The sequence below is a fragment of the Schistosoma haematobium genome, chromosome ZW (assembly GCF_000699445.3).
Source record: "Schistosoma haematobium chromosome ZW, whole genome shotgun sequence".
In the NCBI taxonomy this organism is placed as follows: Eukaryota; Metazoa; Platyhelminthes; class Trematoda; order Strigeidida; family Schistosomatidae; genus Schistosoma; species Schistosoma haematobium.
The window spans coordinates 75,848,461-75,870,183 of record NC_067195.1 but is presented as its reverse complement, the minus strand read 5'-3'; the positions used below and the strand labels follow the sequence as shown (position 1 = coordinate 75,870,183).

The following is a 21,723-nucleotide window of genomic DNA, read 5'->3' as shown; positions in this document are numbered from 1 at the left end:
AATGTGCTTGATATTAACATTTTTTCAACTTAGTACAACTATGCTTTCAGTGTAAATATTTTGGGGTTTGATTCCAGTTTTTGTATTCTATTTACCACACTTTCAACAGTACAATTTCCATGTTCCGGTTCATATTTCTTTTACACCACCTTCAAAATCCTGTAAACTAGTATTTGACTAGTAAATCTAGTACACTATACCATATTATATTCGAACCTTGTGGATCCTATGAAATAAAATGTACTACTGTTATTTTTCAAGTGTATATATGCAATATGTAGTTTTATGAAGAATAAAAGGCTAGAGGCGAAGAATTTGGTATGGATAAAAGCAAGATAATAGTGGTTATTATTTACATATGATTTTGTAGTTTTGAACCAAAGTTTATATTTTATTCTGATGTTTGAAAGTATAATGAATTTATTGACTTATGCGCTTGTAATTCACAAACATTATTCTTATCCATTCAATATGTTTATATATATATATATATATATATATATATATATATATATATATATATATATATATATATATATATATATAAAAAACAGTAAGAAATATATACCTTATGCTTTCTATGTTTTATAATTTGTGTTTCGGCTCACTTATCAAGTAATTATTATTGTTTAATTTTATTATCTTTTTTCAGTTCTAAACAGTTTAGTTCATCGATTTGCGATCCTGGAAACGTAGCTAGTTTTTGTACAGTTGTTGAAAGATCCACTAATAAACAACAAGAAAATACAAATAGCATTTCTGTCATCAACTTTTCCAGTACACCAGCTTCACCAACTGATGAGACACCTAAAAGTCCGTGTTTTAATCAAATCATAGAATCAGAGTCTATTATTCATTCTCCTAGTAGGTTTTATATATATTTAACTTTGTTTTCCTGCTATTACCCAAAATTTCTTAGCAATTATTCTACTTTGATTAATTCAACTGAAAAATTGATATTTACATGTATTATTATTTTTATGGATAATTTCTATAAGTAATTAATGTCATAAAATAGTTTATAACATTTTATCTCAACAGTTTTCAATAGTATATATATTCAGTAGAAATTAAATGAAAGTAAATGGCATCCTAAACTCTTAGCTGTTACTCTTAAAGAAGTTTATCACCTGAATTTAGAATTCATGGTTGATATTTTTATTGATCTTTAAAAATCACTTGCCAATATCCTTGACAACGATATCGTTTTTAGTTAAAGTATGAGAATCAAATTCTCCTGGAGACTTTTTCTTTAATGATGTATGAAGAAGAAAGAATAATATTTTTCGACTTTTTTTAACTGCCTGTAATAATTTTCTTCTGATAAATCAAAGCTTATCGGTTGTATTCACAGCATAAAATTTACAAGTTAGTTTTCAAACACCGGTTATTTTTATTAGTCAGATAATCAAGGGAGAATATTAACAGCTCATTAGTTCAACCAGATCTTTGTTCAGAAGCACTTGACTCTTTTTTTGTAGAGGTAGTTTTTACACTGCTCAGTCGCCCATCACTCATAACCCTTAAATTGTTCTTTGTGTAATCATATGACACATGTATTAATTTTATCACGGTCGCATTAGTAATGAGTTCACTGTTATAGTTGTACTTCTTGACACCCTTAATACGACTACTTTTTAGTGAATTGAATATAAACTTTCAGTGAAAAAATGCTTTAGTTTGACTCCATCCTACAGTACATTCTTAATATCCCGTAATGTCTAGTATGTGATTTAACAACATCATTCTATCACTGATGATTTGATTAATTTTTCCGTTCCTAATCTTCATTCGTTTTGTTTGTTAAAGTAATTAATGTGATTCAATGCGTATTCAAGAGTTTAGTGAAGGTAGATAATCTCCCCTCCTTACTCTTGCTCCAAATATCCTCGTTAGGTTTCTCAAGTTTGTAAACAGAAGTATGGCATTATAGCTTATGTCAATTTGTGATAAAGACCCCAATCCTAATTTTTAAACTTAACTCAAAACTCCATTTTAACTCTTAATACCGAACCTTATGCGTTTTGCATCATGGCTGATATCAGCTGGTGACAAAAGCACTACGGGATTCCAACCCCAACTCACAACACTAGCCTGACTTCTTATGTCTAAATTTAACCTTTTTCCTTTACGACAAGGTATAATTGGATGTGTAAGGGTTAATTATTCAGATCAAAGGTGTTATTTCATTACTCTGTACTGTTGATTATTTTACAAGGTGGTGCTTCCTGATTGGCTGATAAGTCGCCCAAGGTCATCAGCATAATATACTTTTACCAAATTTATATTATTGGAAAGAAATTTTCTTTGTTGTATGACTTAATATGGATGTTTTTTCTTCAGTTAGTTAGTGCCCACTAATAACTGTTATCGTTATATTTCTAGGCAATTGTTTTAAACTTCAAAAGATACTACCATTTTTTGCTTGGACTAGTTATAGTAGTAGGATATTAAAATTATGGTGATTAAATCAAAAAGAAGAAAATCCCATGTTATAGATTCTTCACTTATCTATCAATGTTGAGTAAAACAGTAATACAAGCATACTGATGTCATTGTAGCTACTATATTAGTTAGTTTTTTATAATGACCATCCAGTTGGTACAGTACTGTAATTACTTGTTACTATAGTTGGATAAGTTAATAAATTAATTGTTAACTGATAGGAAAATACCTAGTGGTGGAATTTTAACTTTCTTGCTTCACATTACATCATACTATTGAGTAAAACTAGATAAATTTGAAGTAAATCAGTTCATGAAGCATTAAAGTGAACTAGCGTAAGTGGTTAAAAACTGTACTTTATCTGTCCAATTACTTAGATTTATGATGACTGATAGTTGAAATGGAATTATTGTAGTTAGTTGGGTTTTCAAACAATATTTTTGTATTCCAGACCATTAATTATTTAGTCTCAGAAATACTTATTTTCTCGTTGTTGATATATTGAACACTGTTGGTTAGGATTCTTAACTAAATTAACTTGAATCAACACAAGTGTCCATTATTTTTTGAAATTATATTCTTCTGAAAACTAATATTTTGTCTAATTTTTGCAAAGAAGGTATATCGCAGCCTGTAACAACAATTATTATTCATATTTTAATAACTATGCTTAAAATATACCTTTGCTATTAGTTTGATGCTATTATGTAAATGAATGACACTTTTAATCTTATTCTTAGGTCCACAAATAATTCCTCTTGAGCCTGTCAAAATTACTTGTGAATTATCTCAAGATTTATCACCATTGGAAACAATTAGTCCTTCAAAACGATTAACGTCCAACTCTTCTACATCAAATAAAATAAATAAAGCAGAAGTTAATCAGAGTAAGTAATTTTCGTAATTTTAATAACTTACTATTTAAAGCAGTTAGTCCCTTTTATAAATTTCGATAGAACAATGAGAAGATTGAGTTGATCTGAAAAATGTGATGTATTTGCGCTATACATTTCGAACAATCTGGTCACATATATACTTGTCAAGGCATTTTTTATATGAAAATTAATAAAGGTGAAACAAATAAAAGTACGATTAAAATAACTAAGGGGAGAGAAGGAATAAGAAATTGTCGCGTTATCCTAGGCCATAGAATGACTTAAGGATTACCAAGGTGAATTCAAGGTTACGACAAATTGTTTTTGTACACATAAGGGGGGTTTAAATTTACGAATAGCCAAGGCTTCAATAAACTTAAGAATTCGACCTTGACAAGTATATGTGTGACCAGATTGTTCGAAATGTATAATGCAAATACATCACATTTTTCAGATCAACTCCGTCTTCGCATTATTCTATCGTAACTTACTATTGTTATGGATTTCACCATTTAAGGCGACAGTTTGCGTAAACTTACTACCGATATGTTTAGATTTCTTTCATAGATGTTTCAAGCAGTGAGCCGTAAACAATGTTAACCTGACATAAATATACATCAGCCAAAGATACAATACACTTAATCAAGACACCGAGTAAGTAGATTTGATACGACTCAGGTTAACAGTTACTAGCTCTACGGTCTGATATCGTTTCTCGATTTTGGTTACGCCTTGCCTTTTTTTAGCCATCTCATATCTTCATCAGTTTTACGAGTCGGGAGAAATGCTGTCTTGGTATACACATCATCTGTGTAAATCACCTCAGTTGATGAAGCTTCATAGCCTTAACAGCATCAGACCTAATCGAAAGGTTTTTTCACACCGTAAATAGTAGTCAAATTCCATGATGTCCGTGCGGACAATGTACCTTCCAGTATGCTATCGTACTGAAAAGGTATTTCCCGACAGACTAATAATTTAGTCAGTGGAGGTGCGCATCTTGTCCTTCATAAGTTGACGAGCATGCAGACTTCCACATCCCCGTAAGTCTAACGTATCCTGATTGTTACGGATAATAACCTTTTTAGAGACACCCTTGGCCAATTTGTAATAACTTGTGTGGAACTAGTAGCTACTTTGCAGAAACGAATGAAATGCACGACGTACAATAAGACACTTTCGAAGAAACTCTAAAATTATTTCGATCAGGTTTGATGTCTCTCTGGCTACAAATCCGAAGACTTCCGGCATAGGGGCATCAAATGATACTAACTGATGGATTGAGGTTTCCTCCTTGTTACATTTATAGTTACCGTCACTTCCTACAATATCCGTAAAACGGCATGCTATTTTCTTCTGATCTGGTGTGAGGAAGAAATAGCACTGCAGTAGGAAGTTTTCATTTTAAAACAATGATGCTAGTCATAACATAGTATTATACTCTTTATTATCTTGAGCTTAAAATATTGAGTTTTATATTAGGTTTTAAATAAATTCAATATATTGTTTGAAGTTGATATCGATACGTATATTAATCTTGTTCTCTTAAATGTCTAGATCGCTGTCTATCGGTTAAATCAAGACGGAATTCTAAAAATGATGAAAATTTTCATGTTATTCGAGTAGTTTGTGATTTCATGAATGTTTTTTGTCAAATTAGTGTCTACTTGTAAAACCAACCATTATTATTCAAATCTATAAAGTAGGAGTCAACACAACTTGTCACTACTTGATACTACTATGATTTAGAAAGCTCAAAATACAAAAAAATTTAAAAGGAACGATTTTATGTGATTCGAATATGTGAAGGCATATACGCAGAAATCATGTTTACAATTTACGACGGGTGGCGGTGATTTCAAATCATTTCGCTTACTCTTGTTGTCTCTTTGTCACCTTGACAAATTCTATCTTTTTCCGTAACCAAATCTGGGACTACTACTCGGAAAGCTAAATCAAAAGGATTTCTTGCGTTACTTTATTACTTGGTGATAATTTAGTACCACTTTGTTAATTCATTAAATATAGGACCTATTCTAGCGATTGAGTTTTTGTGTGATCACTAAATTAAGTGACTTGACGTTGTGATCCACTTTTTTTAATAATAGATGTAATGGACTAGATAGAATTCTATACAAGGCAATAAGTAAACATAATGATAACTGCTGCCCACTAATCGACTAGTATAATCGATCCATCATTGTCTGAATAGCATGCCTTCTTACTATATTGGGTACACAGGTTTCGGTTTGTTTATTTTTGTAGTTATACGCTGCTGACAAGCAGCAATATTTAAATCTTCTGTCTGCATTTTAGATTAATAATCTTGTGTCACAATTGTTACCACTGTCATGGAATACTCAGAAGTTCTAAATTCTTATCTGAGCCTGTCAGTTATCAATAAGTTATAATTAATGTTCATGTGATATATGGGGGCCGTTTGCGAACGGTTTGTTCAAGAGCTATGAACTCGCATCTTACCCCTATTGATTTATCTTGAGTCTGAAGCAAATTTATTGTCCCTCGGGTCTATGAAATCAACCAACTTATTTCCTCAATTACATTTAATTACAACTGAACTAACAAAATCAGTTTTTCATTTACAGGATTGAACTATCTGACAACTATTTGACAATCTTGAAAATAAAGTATGTTGTGCTCTGTGTACCTCAAACTAATTGACGATGTATTGATTAGTTGGACGACAAATATTCTCAGGAAGGTTTTTATGCATTAAACTATCTTAATATATGATATGCTTATGCTTGTATGTTTTTTTTCACTAGTTTATCTTATCACAACGATTTTTGTGTTTTCCTTTTAGAATCAAACAAAAACTCAGTTAAGGCGTATTCATATTCCTCTTTAAAATTAGGAAATAAAAATTTGTTAGTTCAATTCTTCGATACAATATGGTCGAATAATGAAAGTTGTCAAGCTTGCAAAACGTCATCTTCTGATGGGCAATGTCCACTTTGGCCTTCATGTAACACGCGGAATCGGACAAACAGCGTAGTGGATGATGAATCTAAAAAAAGTAATGTGAAGGTATGCAGTAAACATTCTTTTTTTAAAAGTTGTAATTAAAGTAATGTCTCAGTAAAGGCAAATGATATTATGCTCATACTCTGTTCACCACTTTTTACGTCATTATTTGTATGATACTTCTAAGTTTGTGTAAATATGATATTGAATGGATTACACTCGGAAGATGATCCACTTTCATGGAATGAACCTTGAATAATTTATTTTAAACTCATACAGCTACTGTGTATAATTGTATCTACGGCATCTGAAAATTGTGTAGTTAATTAATACCAAGATATAAGTAAATCAGTAGGCTAAAAATAACCTAAAATGCAGTGGAATTGAAGTGCACATAATGTGAAGATATTGACTAGAAAAATGCTAAATTCGAAATTATAAATAAGCAAATTGAAAAAATTTAAACTTAATAATCCATAACATGGCTGTATATTGTAAATTCACTTTTATGTCCTAATTATCACCAAGTTTTGTTGAGTTATAATAAATATTCATAAAGAAATTGAATTCGATAGACAAGGTAAAACCGAATAAAACACACTTGATATTTTCTATTAGCTTACATACTAGGTTTAGATTCATATACTTGGTTTGAATCACATAGTATGAGGGCTATTGATTCCATCCAGTTTCCTAAACAGAAGTGGAAAAGGTGTTCAAACCTTCGACTTAGCGGCTGAATGTTCGAATCTCCAATCACTGAGCTACTGGTTCTCATACATCATCCGAAGTTTTTCCTTAATATGATTGTCGTAAGTTTGGTTGCATTGTTTGCCCTTCTTTCTTCCCAATTGTATTATGATTTATGGTAAATGGAGCCACTAACTTTGATATTTCATTTGTTGTTTATATTTTCTTATTTATCGGTTGTCTATAGCATTTTAGAGTTTACAATAAACTTCGTTGTTATTAAGTTCTAATTTTTATAAGTATAGGCCTGAATGATAGCTAAGCAACATGTATATCAAGTCAAAGGATTATTGTCTCGAAAGTTAACTTACACTGTATTCCGTCTAATATGAGTGCGCGTCCGTATCGGGTAGAGACTAGAATCTACCTCAGTACAATGGAACATGGTTGCACGATTTCGTGGTTTCGTTGAGGCTAGACATTAACGCCGTTGGATGCCGGCTCGGTGATTTAGAGGTTAAGCGTTCGCGCGCGAGACTGAAGGTCCCGCGAGCGGGATCGTGAATGAGCACTGTTGAGGAGTCCCACAATAGGATGGAACGGCCGTCCAGTGCTTCCAGGTTTTCAATGGTGGTCTAACATCAATCGGTTCTTGACCTCAATGAAAAACTTGATAATTTCCGCAATACTGATAATATGTGATGATTGGAAAATTTCTGAGAGAAATTGGCCATTCACAAAAACTTACTAACAAATATTTTAGGCATGTGATAAAGTGTTAACCAGCAAATTTCAGTGTACACTAAACACTTGAATTATAAGTATTATTTTGATTTAAAATATATGTTTTGTTCCCAATTTGTTAGATGGTTTCGTCTGATTTATGAATCATATGCTCGCACAAAGTAAAGATACTTTATGTGCTTGTTTCCGCCCTTTGATGTACTGTACTCTTGTGACTTATATAAATCCTAATCAATAGATTGATTTCGAAAGCTTCCTCCAATTCATTCTGACGACATTTTGTTATGCTACAGTATGATTCAGTAATCGCACTTAATCAGTCAAGGTTAGAGATACTTCACTGGTTGATTTAGCTTGAGTACTCCATCATTTGTGACTTACTGATCAAAAAATGAATATGTAGTTTTATTGCGGGTGTGGAAATTTCGGATACAATTTATCAGTAAGAAAATCACTATTGATTCGAAGTGAATTTAAAGTGGATTTTCAACATATTTTACATTACATAAATTTTTGCTTATAAAAGCTTGTGAATTAAGGCAGCATCGAGGCATACGCACAGTATGCACATATGCCAATAACAGACTGATCAATTACAGTCTTAAACCTCAATGGGAAGGTACAAGCCAAACAATACCAAGTGAATTTAAATTCACCCCATTGCACAAGCAAGTGGCTATCAGGACTCAGTAGCTGAGTGGGTAATGCGATGGCGTTTGAAGCGAATGGTACTGGGTTCGAATCCGAGAGTGAACATTAACTCTGAGATGCAGGTACATCCAGCTGACTATTCCCAAATAGGATGAAATGCGCATCCTGGATTCCACTGGTAGCCACTATCAATCTTTGCTTATAAATCTTTTTGTTTATCATTTTTTGTCTCCTTTAATGCAAATAAGTTTTATAGTTCCTATAATTAAGTTATTTCTCATGTTTTCTGTGATTTTTATTTATTTATTTTGTCATATTTTATAGCCTATTTGTGTTCAAATCAAACCGGAGTATTTAGGTGATTGGGGCTGTGAAATGCTTGAAAATCAAGAATTGGAACTTTCTTGGTTGGGTTCATTTATAAGAAATAACTCAGATATTTTAAGAAGTGAGTACAATCATTGTGGTATTATGCACATGCATATGTATACATCAAGTTGATGAGTCCCAAATATTATGATACGCTCATCATTCCATTTCACTGCTAACCATAATCCAAATTTATTACGTAATGATTTGTTGTTGATATTTTTTTATGGTTCTGACCTAATCCTCAGTTTTACTGACTATTTAGTGGTATCATATGAAAATACCCCAAATGCCGTGGTATGACCAAGGGTGGGGATAGTCTGCTCTTCATCTCGAAATGCTCTTATATGGCCACGCGCATAATGTAGCCATTGTCAAAGAGGTTCTACTCACTGCCTTCTCACGGCGGGGGTGTTGTTTACGAAATCAATAGGACAAAAAGGGAATTTTCGGGCCTAAACTGGGATTGTGCGTACGAGGACCTACCAAAAGAATTCGGAAAATTCTATTTCCAAACCACTGGCACACTTGGGCGCCAGGATCCTAAGTGGACAAATGGCGTATGAACGTATCCTTGTTCAACGGCTACCATGGGACTTCATCTCCTGAAGTTGCTTTACTCCCTTATGGATTAGACCTCAAGGTCAGAGGCTCGAGGTGTGGTCCCCCAAGAAAATCACCTTCGCTTCTGGCACCCAGCCAACACACAAATTCAGTTATTTACATGGCGCCTGTGTAATTTCGTGCCCCTTTGTACCAATAATCGTGTGTCTAAATAAATAAATAAAACTATTGAAAAGAATTGTGTCGACTTTTTCATTCTTTGTCTCATAATTTAGGATACAGCAATGACGCAGAGATACGTTTTTATTTTCTCTCTCCATATTTCCTTCATTTGTTTTTATATGTTTTACTGGACACTACTTAATGATTCTCAGTAGGTTGGGAATGCTCAATCATTTTTATACTGTAGCGCATAGAGATAACAGGCTTTTCTAGTCCTCTCTTATGTGGTCTGGCTAGATAAGTCTTATTTCTATTTTTTCCAATTTTTAGCAGTATTTCTTGCTCTCAGTTTCTAGTCTTCTTAGTTTATAACAATCTTTTTTGAACTACTTGATATTACCTCTTGATGTAACTATGTTATTTCTTAATTTTTAATACACTTTATATTTCTGGCTTAATGAAATTATTTGATGGAACTTTCCATTTGACTGTGGTTCTGGTGGGATATTTAATACAACACTATCTCCAAACAAACTGATGTGAGTCCTACAACTCTTAATAAGGTTGAAAACTGTTATAAGTAATCTAGAGCAATAGAGAGCATCAGGGTTTGATGGACTTATTCCTGAAATTTTTAAGGATGATCCAGTTTTAGGAGTTGAGTGCTGTTAGAGGTATGAGAGCAGTTATCACTTCCCGGTTGTCCACGCCATGGAAGGGTTCTTCTGGAGGTACCTAAAAAGGAAATTGTGTAAGGGGCGGTCTTACTAACCTGAGAGCGTGGCCTCAGCACACAAGGGTCAACTGCTTGAGGTCGGTCACACAAGACCTTTTTGTGAGCAATTTTCGTGTTGGCTCCGTACTTATTGGAACCTTACCGCTCGAGACGGATATCCGTAGGATAAGGCGAGATGTGCACTTTTAGGGTCGACCTTTTCTAACCCAACCCCTTCTTGTGGGAAGGCAGCATCGCTGTTATGCTGGATGTCTGAAGAAAACACTTTACTATCGTCACACCTCTGTACAGTCAGCAGCACGACCTCACCTTTGGACCTTGAGCTTACTGTTTTTAGTCTTATCGCTCTTCAACCGACCTGTCTGGTATGGTAGGACCTTGAGGAACGATTGTTCCAGCCAGTATAGCTCGATTGGTTCATCATGATAGGCAAGCCCGTCCACCACGGTTGGCTTTTGCCAACTTGCGTCACTTACGGCGTAGGCGAGATATCCGTCTTCTAAACAAAATGCGAATTTACTGCACGACAGTTCAGTCCGTTCTACCTTATGGATGTGAAACACGGCCATTAAGAATAGAGGATATTCGTAGCTCACTGGTATTCGACCGTAGGTGTCTTTGGAGAATTGCTCGTGTATTTTGGGACTACGAATTAAGTGTTGCATGGGTTAGGAATAAAGTATTAGGTAAGTATAGCAAATCAATGGGTGAAGTAGTAAATTTTATCAACTGAGATGGTTGGGGCATGTGTAGCGTATACCCAACCACCGCCTACCTCGACGGGTGATGTTTTTTGGTGTAGGAGTAGGCTGAAAGGAAAATATGAGCGACCAAACCAAAACATGACACTAGCCCATAAAATTACTAATGGTTGAACATTTTAACAGATATAGACTGCATGGTTGGAATTTGTATAATTGTCGTAGCCAATGGTTAAAGACATTGGATGACAAGGCTCACAATCGTTTACAACGGCTCAGGTGCATCCATTTATCTTCCCCAAATTATAATATTGTAAATTCCTCATAATAATTTGTGCTTTTATTTCATCAATTTATTACTGTGTTTGAAGCGATTACGAGTTCACCTAGTCTGCGAACGGAACAAAAACTCGGTGACTAAAGACCAATAAGCTAGCTATTCTGAAGCGTCCCATCCCCGCTAACTAGAGAGGGCGAAGTCCAAGTTCAAAACGGGGAAATATATTTCGCAAGCAGCCAGAAGCACGAGCAATCGCGACAAGTCTAATCGGAAATACACTCATTTAAATATTGATTCATGCACCCATTTATGATTAATAATCAGAATAAATCACATACATGGAAAATACTTCATACAAGAATATCGTATGTTATGAATAAAAATCATAATGACTAAATCAGTCTAATTTTTACTTTTCATCCCGTCATAACATTCATATTTATTCAAATCGTATATGCGTTGCCTATTAACGCTGATACTAATATAAGACGCAACAATAGTCAGGTGGTATGTTTCTTTAGTGCGGAAAGTTACAAAGTATTTACATTATATATATATATATATATATATTTCAGCCGTCCATTTGCAATCTGAACTGGCCTTCAAGTGTTCTTTCAACACCGTGCTTTCGGTGGACTGAAACTCTCCCCTGTATTCGACAATTATTGTAACCTCGACACCACGTTCACCCACACACTACTTACAAACATTCTTGTGAGTAGCGTTCACTGCTCTGTTACTACCTTTAATATTTTAACATTTGGCCGAATAGCTTGATTTCTTGTTCTAATGGGGTATAACAACTTGAACAGATGTATATTCGTACCAGGTTCTACTTTGTAACTGACTGATTGATTTAATGGCAGTATACTGCATAACTTGAGATTTAATCATTTTTAGTATTTTTTTTCCCCTATTAAAGATTATCGTATTTTCAAATATATCCAGTTCCTTGATTTTAAGTGCTTCGCATACGACTTATTCATTGAATTTTAGTCGTAAAATTATAATTTCCCTAATTATTAATAATACAATATGAAAATTTTTAAGTTCAACATTTATGTTTTGCTTATTAAAATGTTCTGGTACAACTAGTTAACTGATCACTGTTTTTGTATTGTCTTTTATTGTTTCCCTCGAAATTACTCGAACTCTTTTTGAATGTTTAAGACATTGAATCGCCTCTTTTCTAAAACATCTGTTTATATATATTAGAAGATGTTATTATATAATTATCGCTCTGTTGTAACATTGGTTGACTTAAATGGGTATGTTTTTTAGAACATTTTTAATTGAACTTTTTTTAATACAAAATTGATATAATCTTAGTTACTGTTCTAATTATATTTTAAAATTCAGCGAACGACCTTATAGAAAAAGAGCCTAGATATTTCGCCAAACGGTTTTTTTCCTAAAACAATCTATATTTTCGTCATTATAACCTAATTATTCATTTATAAGTTATCACTTATTAAGGTTAAAAAGACTACTGATATATATATATATATATATATATATATATATATATATATATATATATATATATCTTTCTATTTTCATCAGTTCGTTTGTATCCAAACTCTGGGAAAATTATCTTGATAGAATATCAATCTATGGAAGAAATGTTGAAGACATATCCTCATTTTAAGTAAGCACAAAGTTTATTATTTTTCTTTTGAGTTCATATCTCTAATTCGCAACACAATTATTATGTTATTTATGTTTTGCGTATCTGATGAATTTTAAAATATTTCCTTTTGAATATTTATTCGTTTGATTTATTAAGGTCAATTGTACAAATTTGTTATTCATTTATGAGTTGGTATCTTTACATAAAGCCATAATATTTTATGTGTACATATGTGTTGTATTCTGATATATATCATTTAACAACTGACAATACGAAATTCTAGTTAAAGGATCCTAATTAATACAAACGTAATGATATAAGTGAATGAATTTGGGTATTTTGGGAAATGTAAATTAATATGCATTTTGTTTATTTCTTTGTAATTATTATTCGTCAATACAGAGAATTTATGTATTTAATCTACGTGTCAAGTTGTATTCAGTTCATTCAATATTTCCTTCTACAAGAAATGAAACTATCAGAATATTCGAAATTTGATCTAAAATTTTATACCGGCTTGCCAAGATAGATTGGCTTATTATGTTTATGAGTGTCGTCGTCTAAATTAACTGAGACGTGTGTTTTAGATGTTTAACTGTCATTTCTGAATAACTTTATTTTGTAGAATTTGGAGTCGAGTTACATAAGTTTATTAATCTTCAAATAAACACATAACATTTTATGAATGAATTGACTTTTTGTGTTTTCTTAACAAATAGCCAATCGAATAACAATTCTTTGTTGATCATTGACTTGCTTTAGAATAATTTTCTTATATTTGTGATTTCGAGGACATGATCTTTAATACTGGCAAAGTCGAACATGAAAACAGTAATTATAGATGATATTAAGTGATAGTTGTATTATATCCCTTATCAATTTAATAAATACACACCATCATAATTAAAACAAAACATGGAAATCTTAGGTTTATTTTCTATAAAGTTAAGTGAATGTGTTGATAGACAGTCTTAGAATAAAGTGGAGTATCTAAGAATATTGTGTTTCCAGTGATTTTATAACTGATGTTTGTGTATTATAAAAATTGTCTTCCCATTTTTAGATTTATTGTTGCACTAGACTTTTCTTGTAAAATTAGCATAAGGTAATCCAATGATATTAACATTAAAATGATCTTTTGTACGACGACTTCATAAGTTAAGGGGCTATTAATGTAGATGGATTTGTTTTTCAGGTGTTAAGTTTGTTTGCTTCTCTCTTCTGTAACATTATACTTTTTTCATTATGACTATTATTATTGCAAATAAAATTTCCTATCAACTAACCATCATTTTCCTTGTAAACACCCATTAAGTATTATTTTTTATTTACTTGCCTCGATGTTACTTTTCTTCCTGAATTTTATCGTATTCTACACTATCCTTCTTTTCCACTGATACCTTCAATGATATCTGAATTTTAAAGTGAATCGCCGGCGAAATTTAATGTTTTGTTTATTAGTCCTCATTATTAAAACATATAATTATATCCAGTTAAACATTCATTCCGTTGCTATTTGACTGGTTTTCCCGGTCTCCCACATTGTTCGGACGTTCCATGTACCTGTAAAAATTGTTGCTCTGGTTGTTAGAAGCGGCATCGGCCTCGTGGCTTCTGAAGGAACTCGGCTTTCACCATGAGACGTCATAGTTCTTCTAAATGAAGACATTCTAACTCCCAGGACCGAGTTTAAATGGTTTGAATTATTTTTTCTGGTTAGCGTTTTTTTGTCGAGTTAGTTTTCTACGGGATGGGGACGCTAACCCCATGCCCAACCCTCCTCCTTTACCCAGGCTTGGGACCGGCAGTAACTCCAGAAAGAGCTACAGGCGGAGTTGCTAAATTCAGAAATTCATGTACGGGTCGTTTTATATCTTAATAGAACAAGCTTTTCAGTTCCCGACTTTCGACTTGGTCAAGATAAAATGCACATAATTTTACATGTATATAATTGCAATTTCTCGAAAGACAGCATAACATCACAAGTTGGCTGAAGTTCATACTTCAAAAGCTAAAGCACATTTATAGCATAGTGAATTTACTTTGAAGTTAATTCTAACTGAAAATAAATTTATTACACACTACTGAAAAGAAGTATTAAATCAAATCAATTGTTTAGGAAACTTCAAAATTTTAAGTTTAATAATAATAATAGTCAATATCTCAGTGTGTTATATTTTGCGAATGTCTTGTTTATGCTTTGAGTATATCTTATTTCTAGTTCACAGTTTTTGTTAGATAATTTATCAAATTGATATTACTTTCCAATTTGTTCATTCTCTATTATTACTATTATTATTATTATCATCATCACTATTATTATTGTTTATTTATTTTCAGACCACAAGATAATGTAAACAGATTATCTGGATTACTGGATCAACTTTTCGAGTAGGTGAACTACTTTGATTATTGGCTTTTGATTGTCTTACTTTTTTATTATTTGAAGTGTATTTATGATCTTCAAGTGTGTGATATACCTTTTCTGTTCATTCAACTGTTTATGTTGTGGATTATATATATTTATATATAGGCTTTTCACGTATTTTCTATCACAGTGGTTCTGTTTCTTTTTCACCTGACTGTAAGTTCACAAGGTTTAAAATTATCGCATATGTTCAGTTAGCTTATATCGACTGAAATGCTTGTTCAATGGATTTATGGTTCACTCAAAATTCGACTAGTCAAAAAGTAAGGCTTCGAAATGTTTACTTTCTCAGTGATCCCTCTAATTTTTAAATTCTACTCTCTCTAGCGTGCCAGGTTCTACGTTGTTTTATAATTAGTTGCCTGACTGACTCTTGCTTTGGTAATTTTTATCACCCCGAGAACTCACAAGATCAACTGCGTACAAACCTTATTCAAGAGGGCATGGATGCACTGCAACACGCAGCGCGGAAATATGAAGAAAAATATCTAAAAACTGTCAAAAGAACGGCTATCCAATCAGCTTCATCAAAAAATATCAGAACAACACATAAGCGGAAACGAAACCAAGTGCGTAAATCAACAAACGGATCATTTTTTCATATATCAAAGACATACCAGAAATTACAACAAGATTAATGAAGCCTTTTGGAATAGGCGTAGCACCCAAACCAGCAAAATCAATTTAATCAATCCTTTGCAAACCAAAGGATGAAATGACAAAAGAAAAAAGATCGAACATCATCTACAAAACAGATTGTTCGAACTGCGAAAAACACTACATCGGACATAGCGAACGTCCTCTTCATCTTCGCCTGTATGAACATGAATTAACGGTCAAACGCCATGACATATCCTTCCTTATATCAATGCATGTGGACATGGACATACGTTCGACTGGAAAAATGTTGAGATCTTGGATATAGGGAATTCTAAAAACATCAGAGAATTTTTCGAAGCTTGGCTCTCAGGCCAATCAGTAATTAACAAATATTTTGAAATCGATCCAATTTATCAACCGATCAGAATCAAATCAATGGGAGATACAATCAAAATAAAGAAGTAAACAATGACTGGTTAAAGGTCAACAATAGCCAATCAAGATTGAGGTCTACAGGACAAGCTGTGAGCTATTTGTGAAGAAATTCGGACACTTCACTTCTACCTGAAGTTTGTGCTGACGATGTCGTTCAGAAGAACTATGAAAGCTCCACAACCAAACCATCCAATTCAGAAAACAAAACTCTAGCAAAGACATGATAGTGATAATAATAATAATAATAATAATAATAATACAAATAATTAAACAAATTGTTACTGTTCAAATAACACTGTTGGTTGAATGGCTTGACAAAATTATTCATAAACCAACTTAATTGCAGCAGAGGTGTTGTAAGATATTGAGGATAAAGAAATCCCACATAGATTAAGCAAAATAAGTTTCTTTTTCCAAGTTAACTCTTCTTTGTAATTGTACACTAATATAATGTATAGTTTTTACTATTGATAGTAGAATAAACCATCAATCATAAAATCAAATTATTTGACAGTTTTTATCATATATCCAGTTATTTATGAACGTATATAGAATGATAATATTAATTTGATTAGAAAGATAGACGAATTAAGGCAATTGTGCCAGATCTTAAGGTTTGATCATCTGATCAATAAATTGGAACAGATGATTCTCTAAAAAGAAATAATAAATAAATTATTATTTTGAATATACCTTTCAAATGTTATTATCCTATTCATCTTCATTATTGAATTACTTATTTTTAGAAAGAGATAATAATGTATATCAATTAGATAAGTTTTCTTAGTGGAACTTATAAAGTTTCTATCGTATTTCTTCAAAATTGTTAGCAACTATCTCTTGCAATATTTATATATATCCATAAATTATTTATTTAACCTTTAAAGATTAAAATTTTTTACTATTGATCTAGTTACATTTTCTCTCTAATATATTTTCATTAGTCATGTAAAACTGTCATTAATATCTTCGGAACTTAGTTCTAGACACATATTAATGCGTTCATATATTCACTAGTTGTTAATTAGTCGAATTTTCAACAGTTATCACTCACTTTCATCATAGTCGTTAAATTCAAACATCATAGAAAAAAAAGTCGAGCATAATTGTGTCTTTTTTCTTCGTTTTTAATATGGTGATAGTATAAAATGCACTTGCTTATATGAACAAGTAGTAGCTGAATGTGAGATTAAAATTAATTTATACCTTTCTTTCTATGAACTAATTCTTTATATCTGTATCATATCCTTATATGTAATCTTTTTTTTCATATATTACTACCATTGTAGTATCTGCTTCTATGAATATGGTGTTCATCTTGTTGTGCTAACGAGGTATAAAAACTTGGAGCGATGCATATATGTGTCTGGTTCTACGTTGTAGCTAACTGACTGAAGGAATCATTTCACTTGAATCTAATTCAGTTAAAGCTGTTTTTTGTGTTAGGCAAATTTAATTTTATTTATGGTGTATTTCAGTTCGAGTAGCGGCATCTCAGACGACAGGAAACTAACAAGATGTGCAGCAGATGAGTGAAAATAGTGTCAACTAGTGCAAATAATGAATTGAGCATTAGAGATATGATTTACAATAAATTAATTCACTGAATGAAAGACATGGAATGATACTATGCTCAAGATTTAAAACAATGTAAAAAATCAATATAACCGTACTGCTATGAGATGTGACACTTTGAACTATTAGATATCTCTGCTTGCTTATAGTTTGTCTACCATGAACTTATTGGTTCGTAAGGATTTTAAGTATGATATAAAAATTCAACATAGAAAATTCTACCGTTTGTTTCGCTCCGAAAAATGCTATCGTATATTGACTAACATCTATATATATACCTTTAATTGTTATCACGAATTGATTTAAAAGTTGAAAATGTGGGCCAGTTGTCGGTAACACAGTAGTTTAGAGACAGTCCCTATGTCCAATCCCTGGTGGGGATGGGTCGTTAATACACACTCATGAAGTAGTCTCATACTATTATGAGAAAGTCTCTCGATGCTCATCGGTTTCTGATAGTTGTCTAGCTGAAATAACTTTGCGGTATAAACTATCTCCCAATTTCAAAGTTTAAAAAACTATAGTCGTTGGGATTTCGTGGGTTTATTGACATGAGGTGTTTTTTTTAGACACAAGTAAAGTTATTAAGCCTATTTTAACTATTGGATATGCATTCTTTGATGATAATAATAATTAGACAATTGAAAGCATTGGTTTTTTTCATCTTAACTTATTAACTTTTTTTATTTTGTAGGGGATAGATCACCTCTTTTCAGAGTTATTTACCCGTTATCCTAACTTACGTGTTTTATTTTGTTTCCAGTTTACAACCTGGATCCTATTTACTGACACAAACCAAGCTCGCATCCGATAATTCGTTTGATATTTACCAATCTGTTAATGATAATCAATCATTTGAGTAAGTTTTCGCCAATCATACATTATTTGTGAAAATGTTGTCATTTATTTAAGATTTGTTTTATTTCTTTTGAAGAAAAACCTATCATGAATAATGTAGGTGTTTAAATAAGTCAATTCGTTTGAAATCATACTTTTGCAGTAGTGTTCAGCACTTGAAGTATCCCGATTGCCTATGAGATTTTCACTATGAATACTGAATTCTAGATTCTTTGTTATCATTAGATAAAATGTGATTATTTTGAATAAATGATGCACTAGAAGTCTAATCCTGTTATTTATTACATAGATTTAAATTTAGTTGAATAGAACTTTGGGAAACCCTGATTCACATGCGCTCCAGGATCCTGAGGAAACAAATGGCGTATGAACCTATTCCTGGTCACCGGCTACCATACAACTGCATCTCCTTACGTTGCTTCACTGACTTGTGGATTAGATCTTCAGGTCAAAGGCTACAGGTGTGGTCTCCTAAGTAAAGCTCCTGATTCGGTCTGGACACCCAAGCAGTATCACAGCCCTAATACAAAGCAATGATAACTGCTATTGGCCTCATTGTTATTGTGTGACGCATATGTATTTGGTGCCCCCTTGTACCAATGTTTTTGTGTTCAAATAAACAGTTTTTCATGTTTAACCTTTATTTGAAGTTACATGAATGAGAAATAATAGTATGTGATGATTTATAAATTCTGCGTAATGGTTCTTCAATTCATTTGGATGTATATATATATATATATATATATATATATATATATATATATATATATCGTGGCATTATGTCCCACTACACGTTGTGAATACCTAATGTTAACTGAAGAAATCTGGCTAGCATTATTTCATATTTAGTCAGAGAAAGGAGTAAATTTATATGACTATATATTCACTTTATATCTTGTTACATTTCATCTACCTATTCCTTCATATTCTCTCATTTGCTAATTTTTCTATCAACTTTTCGTTTTTAATCTGAGTTTATCAACAATATTTAATCAGTGTCATCATCTGGCAACAAGGATTTCTGTGTCTTGTACATATTGTAATAGTGTCAACGCATCGGCTCCCATATTTTGAATTATTTTCCGACTCCGGAAGTAGGTGGGAGATGTATAAAGGTGGTTGGTTTATAACATTACACTGTGGTATGAAAGAAAATTGCTTAGGACTGGGACTTATCAGTTTATTACGACTTTCTGATTGGAGTCCTAGAGCTGATACAACTCATTGGCTTCAGACGTTATGAGTCATGTATCAGAATATTAGCTAGCACCCGTCATGCTATAGTTCCCTGTTACATTCTCCATAACAATGAGAGGAACTCTCTCAACTGAAAGAAGTCCTCTTACGCGGAAATGAGTGGTAAAATCAAGAACGCACGTTTCGTCCTATTTCGGGCTCATCTTGATGCGTCTGCATCACATAGTTTATGTTCACTCCGGTATAACGCGTTAATGTTTAAATATCGAAGCAATCCGCACAGGATGTACATATGTTCACCTTTTTTATATGATTTTATCATTAATATAATTAATCATTTCTTTTTGACTGGTTTTTATTATCTAGTATAGATGCTCGTCAAATTAATCTAAATCAAATTTCCAGTCAGTTCTCAACATCTTCAGAAAGATTACTAAATTTATTATCACTTGGAGATGATAATTTCACTGGAATCACTATTCCAGAAGAAATAGCTAGTACACTTTATTTAGTACGTCGTTTAAAATTGGATTTGGATATTCCTGCTGGTTTTGAAAAATGCATACTTTACAAAATGTTAAATCTGAGAGAAATTTAAAATTGCCTGGATTAAATCGTATAGATTGTATGGAAAACTGTAGTAAACAGAGTAATAGTAGTGAATTAATAAAAACATCGACATCTGACGAAATCAATAAAACTCGTGTTATGAAAGTAATGACATCGAAGAAAAGACCGACGATGAAACCAATGGAGAAAAATAGTACTAAAGGAAGACAACTACCTTCTGCTAGTAAAAATGCAAATAATAAACTTTGCGGTAAAAGACGAAGAATTAATTAATTGATTTGTTTATACATTATTTATTTATGAGCCGGTGTATTTGTATATATTTATTTTTTAAATCATGTACATTTCTGAGTTCAAGTAAAGATTAAAGAAACAAGATTAAATTCTAAATTGTTCATTTTTATTTCTTGTGATAAGTTTGTACTGTGAAAGAAAAAAAGACGTCATTCAGTAATGGAATGTAGTGTGTTTTGATTCAAGATACCGGTGATGTCATAATTCATGGATGACCTTTGAGCAACGCTAGGTTGACCTTGAAAATGTTCACTTGTCTACTAGGGTTAAATGAGGGTTATAAATTAGTGCGAGGAATTAGGATTTACATTTGAACGCTAGAGTAAGAAATTAGATTCAATGTTTTCATCACGAACTAACGTAAGCTAAAATGACATTTAGCCAGATATGTATATGAATTTCGCGCCAAAATTCAAGACCTGTTATTTTAAAATCTATTTTTTCATCCATAAATTATAGTCTCGTCAACACTGCGCCACTGTCTAGATTTAGGTCATGCCTCAACCTCTATGACCATACATTTCGAATATTGCACAGGCTCTAACCAAGAAGTTTTCCAAATTGTATCAGGAGATTATACTTCACTGTTGAAACTTTATCATCGAAAAAGTGCGTTTGTACGACAGATGTTTATTCACATTCATGGGACTATATTTCAGCGCACCTACTTTCGAATAAAATCTAACGTGCTTCCCTTTAGCTTATTTTTTATGAGAGATATTTCACCTAATTCAAATTTATCATAATTTATAGCTGGTATGTTTTGTAATAATTTTCTAATCTGAAAGCTAACTGCTTGGTATTTTCAATCATAAGATTAATAATTATGTTTTGTGTTGGTAAGTAAAATAGACGATATTATTAATTCACTTTCGATCTTTATGTATTTTGTAGCATTTAAAGTGTTCAAATTAGATTAGAAGTGCTCTGCGAT

General features: G+C 32.4%; 1 protein-coding gene across 2 annotated transcripts in view; it reads left to right on the top strand.

The window, feature by feature from the left end:
* The window catches only part of NARG2 (Little elongation complex subunit 2), a 33,897-nt gene extending 13,012 nt beyond the window's left edge, over positions 1-20,885 (top strand). For both annotated transcript variants that reach the window (XM_051212327.1, XM_051212326.1), the window contains 8 exons: positions 653-864; positions 3,186-3,332; positions 6,145-6,368; positions 8,715-8,838; positions 12,766-12,850; positions 15,173-15,223; positions 18,634-18,729; positions 20,292-20,885. In XM_051212327.1, the coding sequence (XP_051072497.1) occupies positions 653-864; positions 3,186-3,332; positions 6,145-6,368; positions 8,715-8,838; positions 12,766-12,850; positions 15,173-15,223; positions 18,634-18,729; positions 20,292-20,523 (1,171 nt within the window). In that variant the 3' untranslated portion in view covers positions 20,524-20,885. The remainder of the gene's footprint in view (positions 1-652; positions 865-3,185; positions 3,333-6,144; positions 6,369-8,714; positions 8,839-12,765; positions 12,851-15,172; positions 15,224-18,633; positions 18,730-20,291) is intronic.
* Positions 20,886-21,723: the final 838 nt, after the last annotated feature.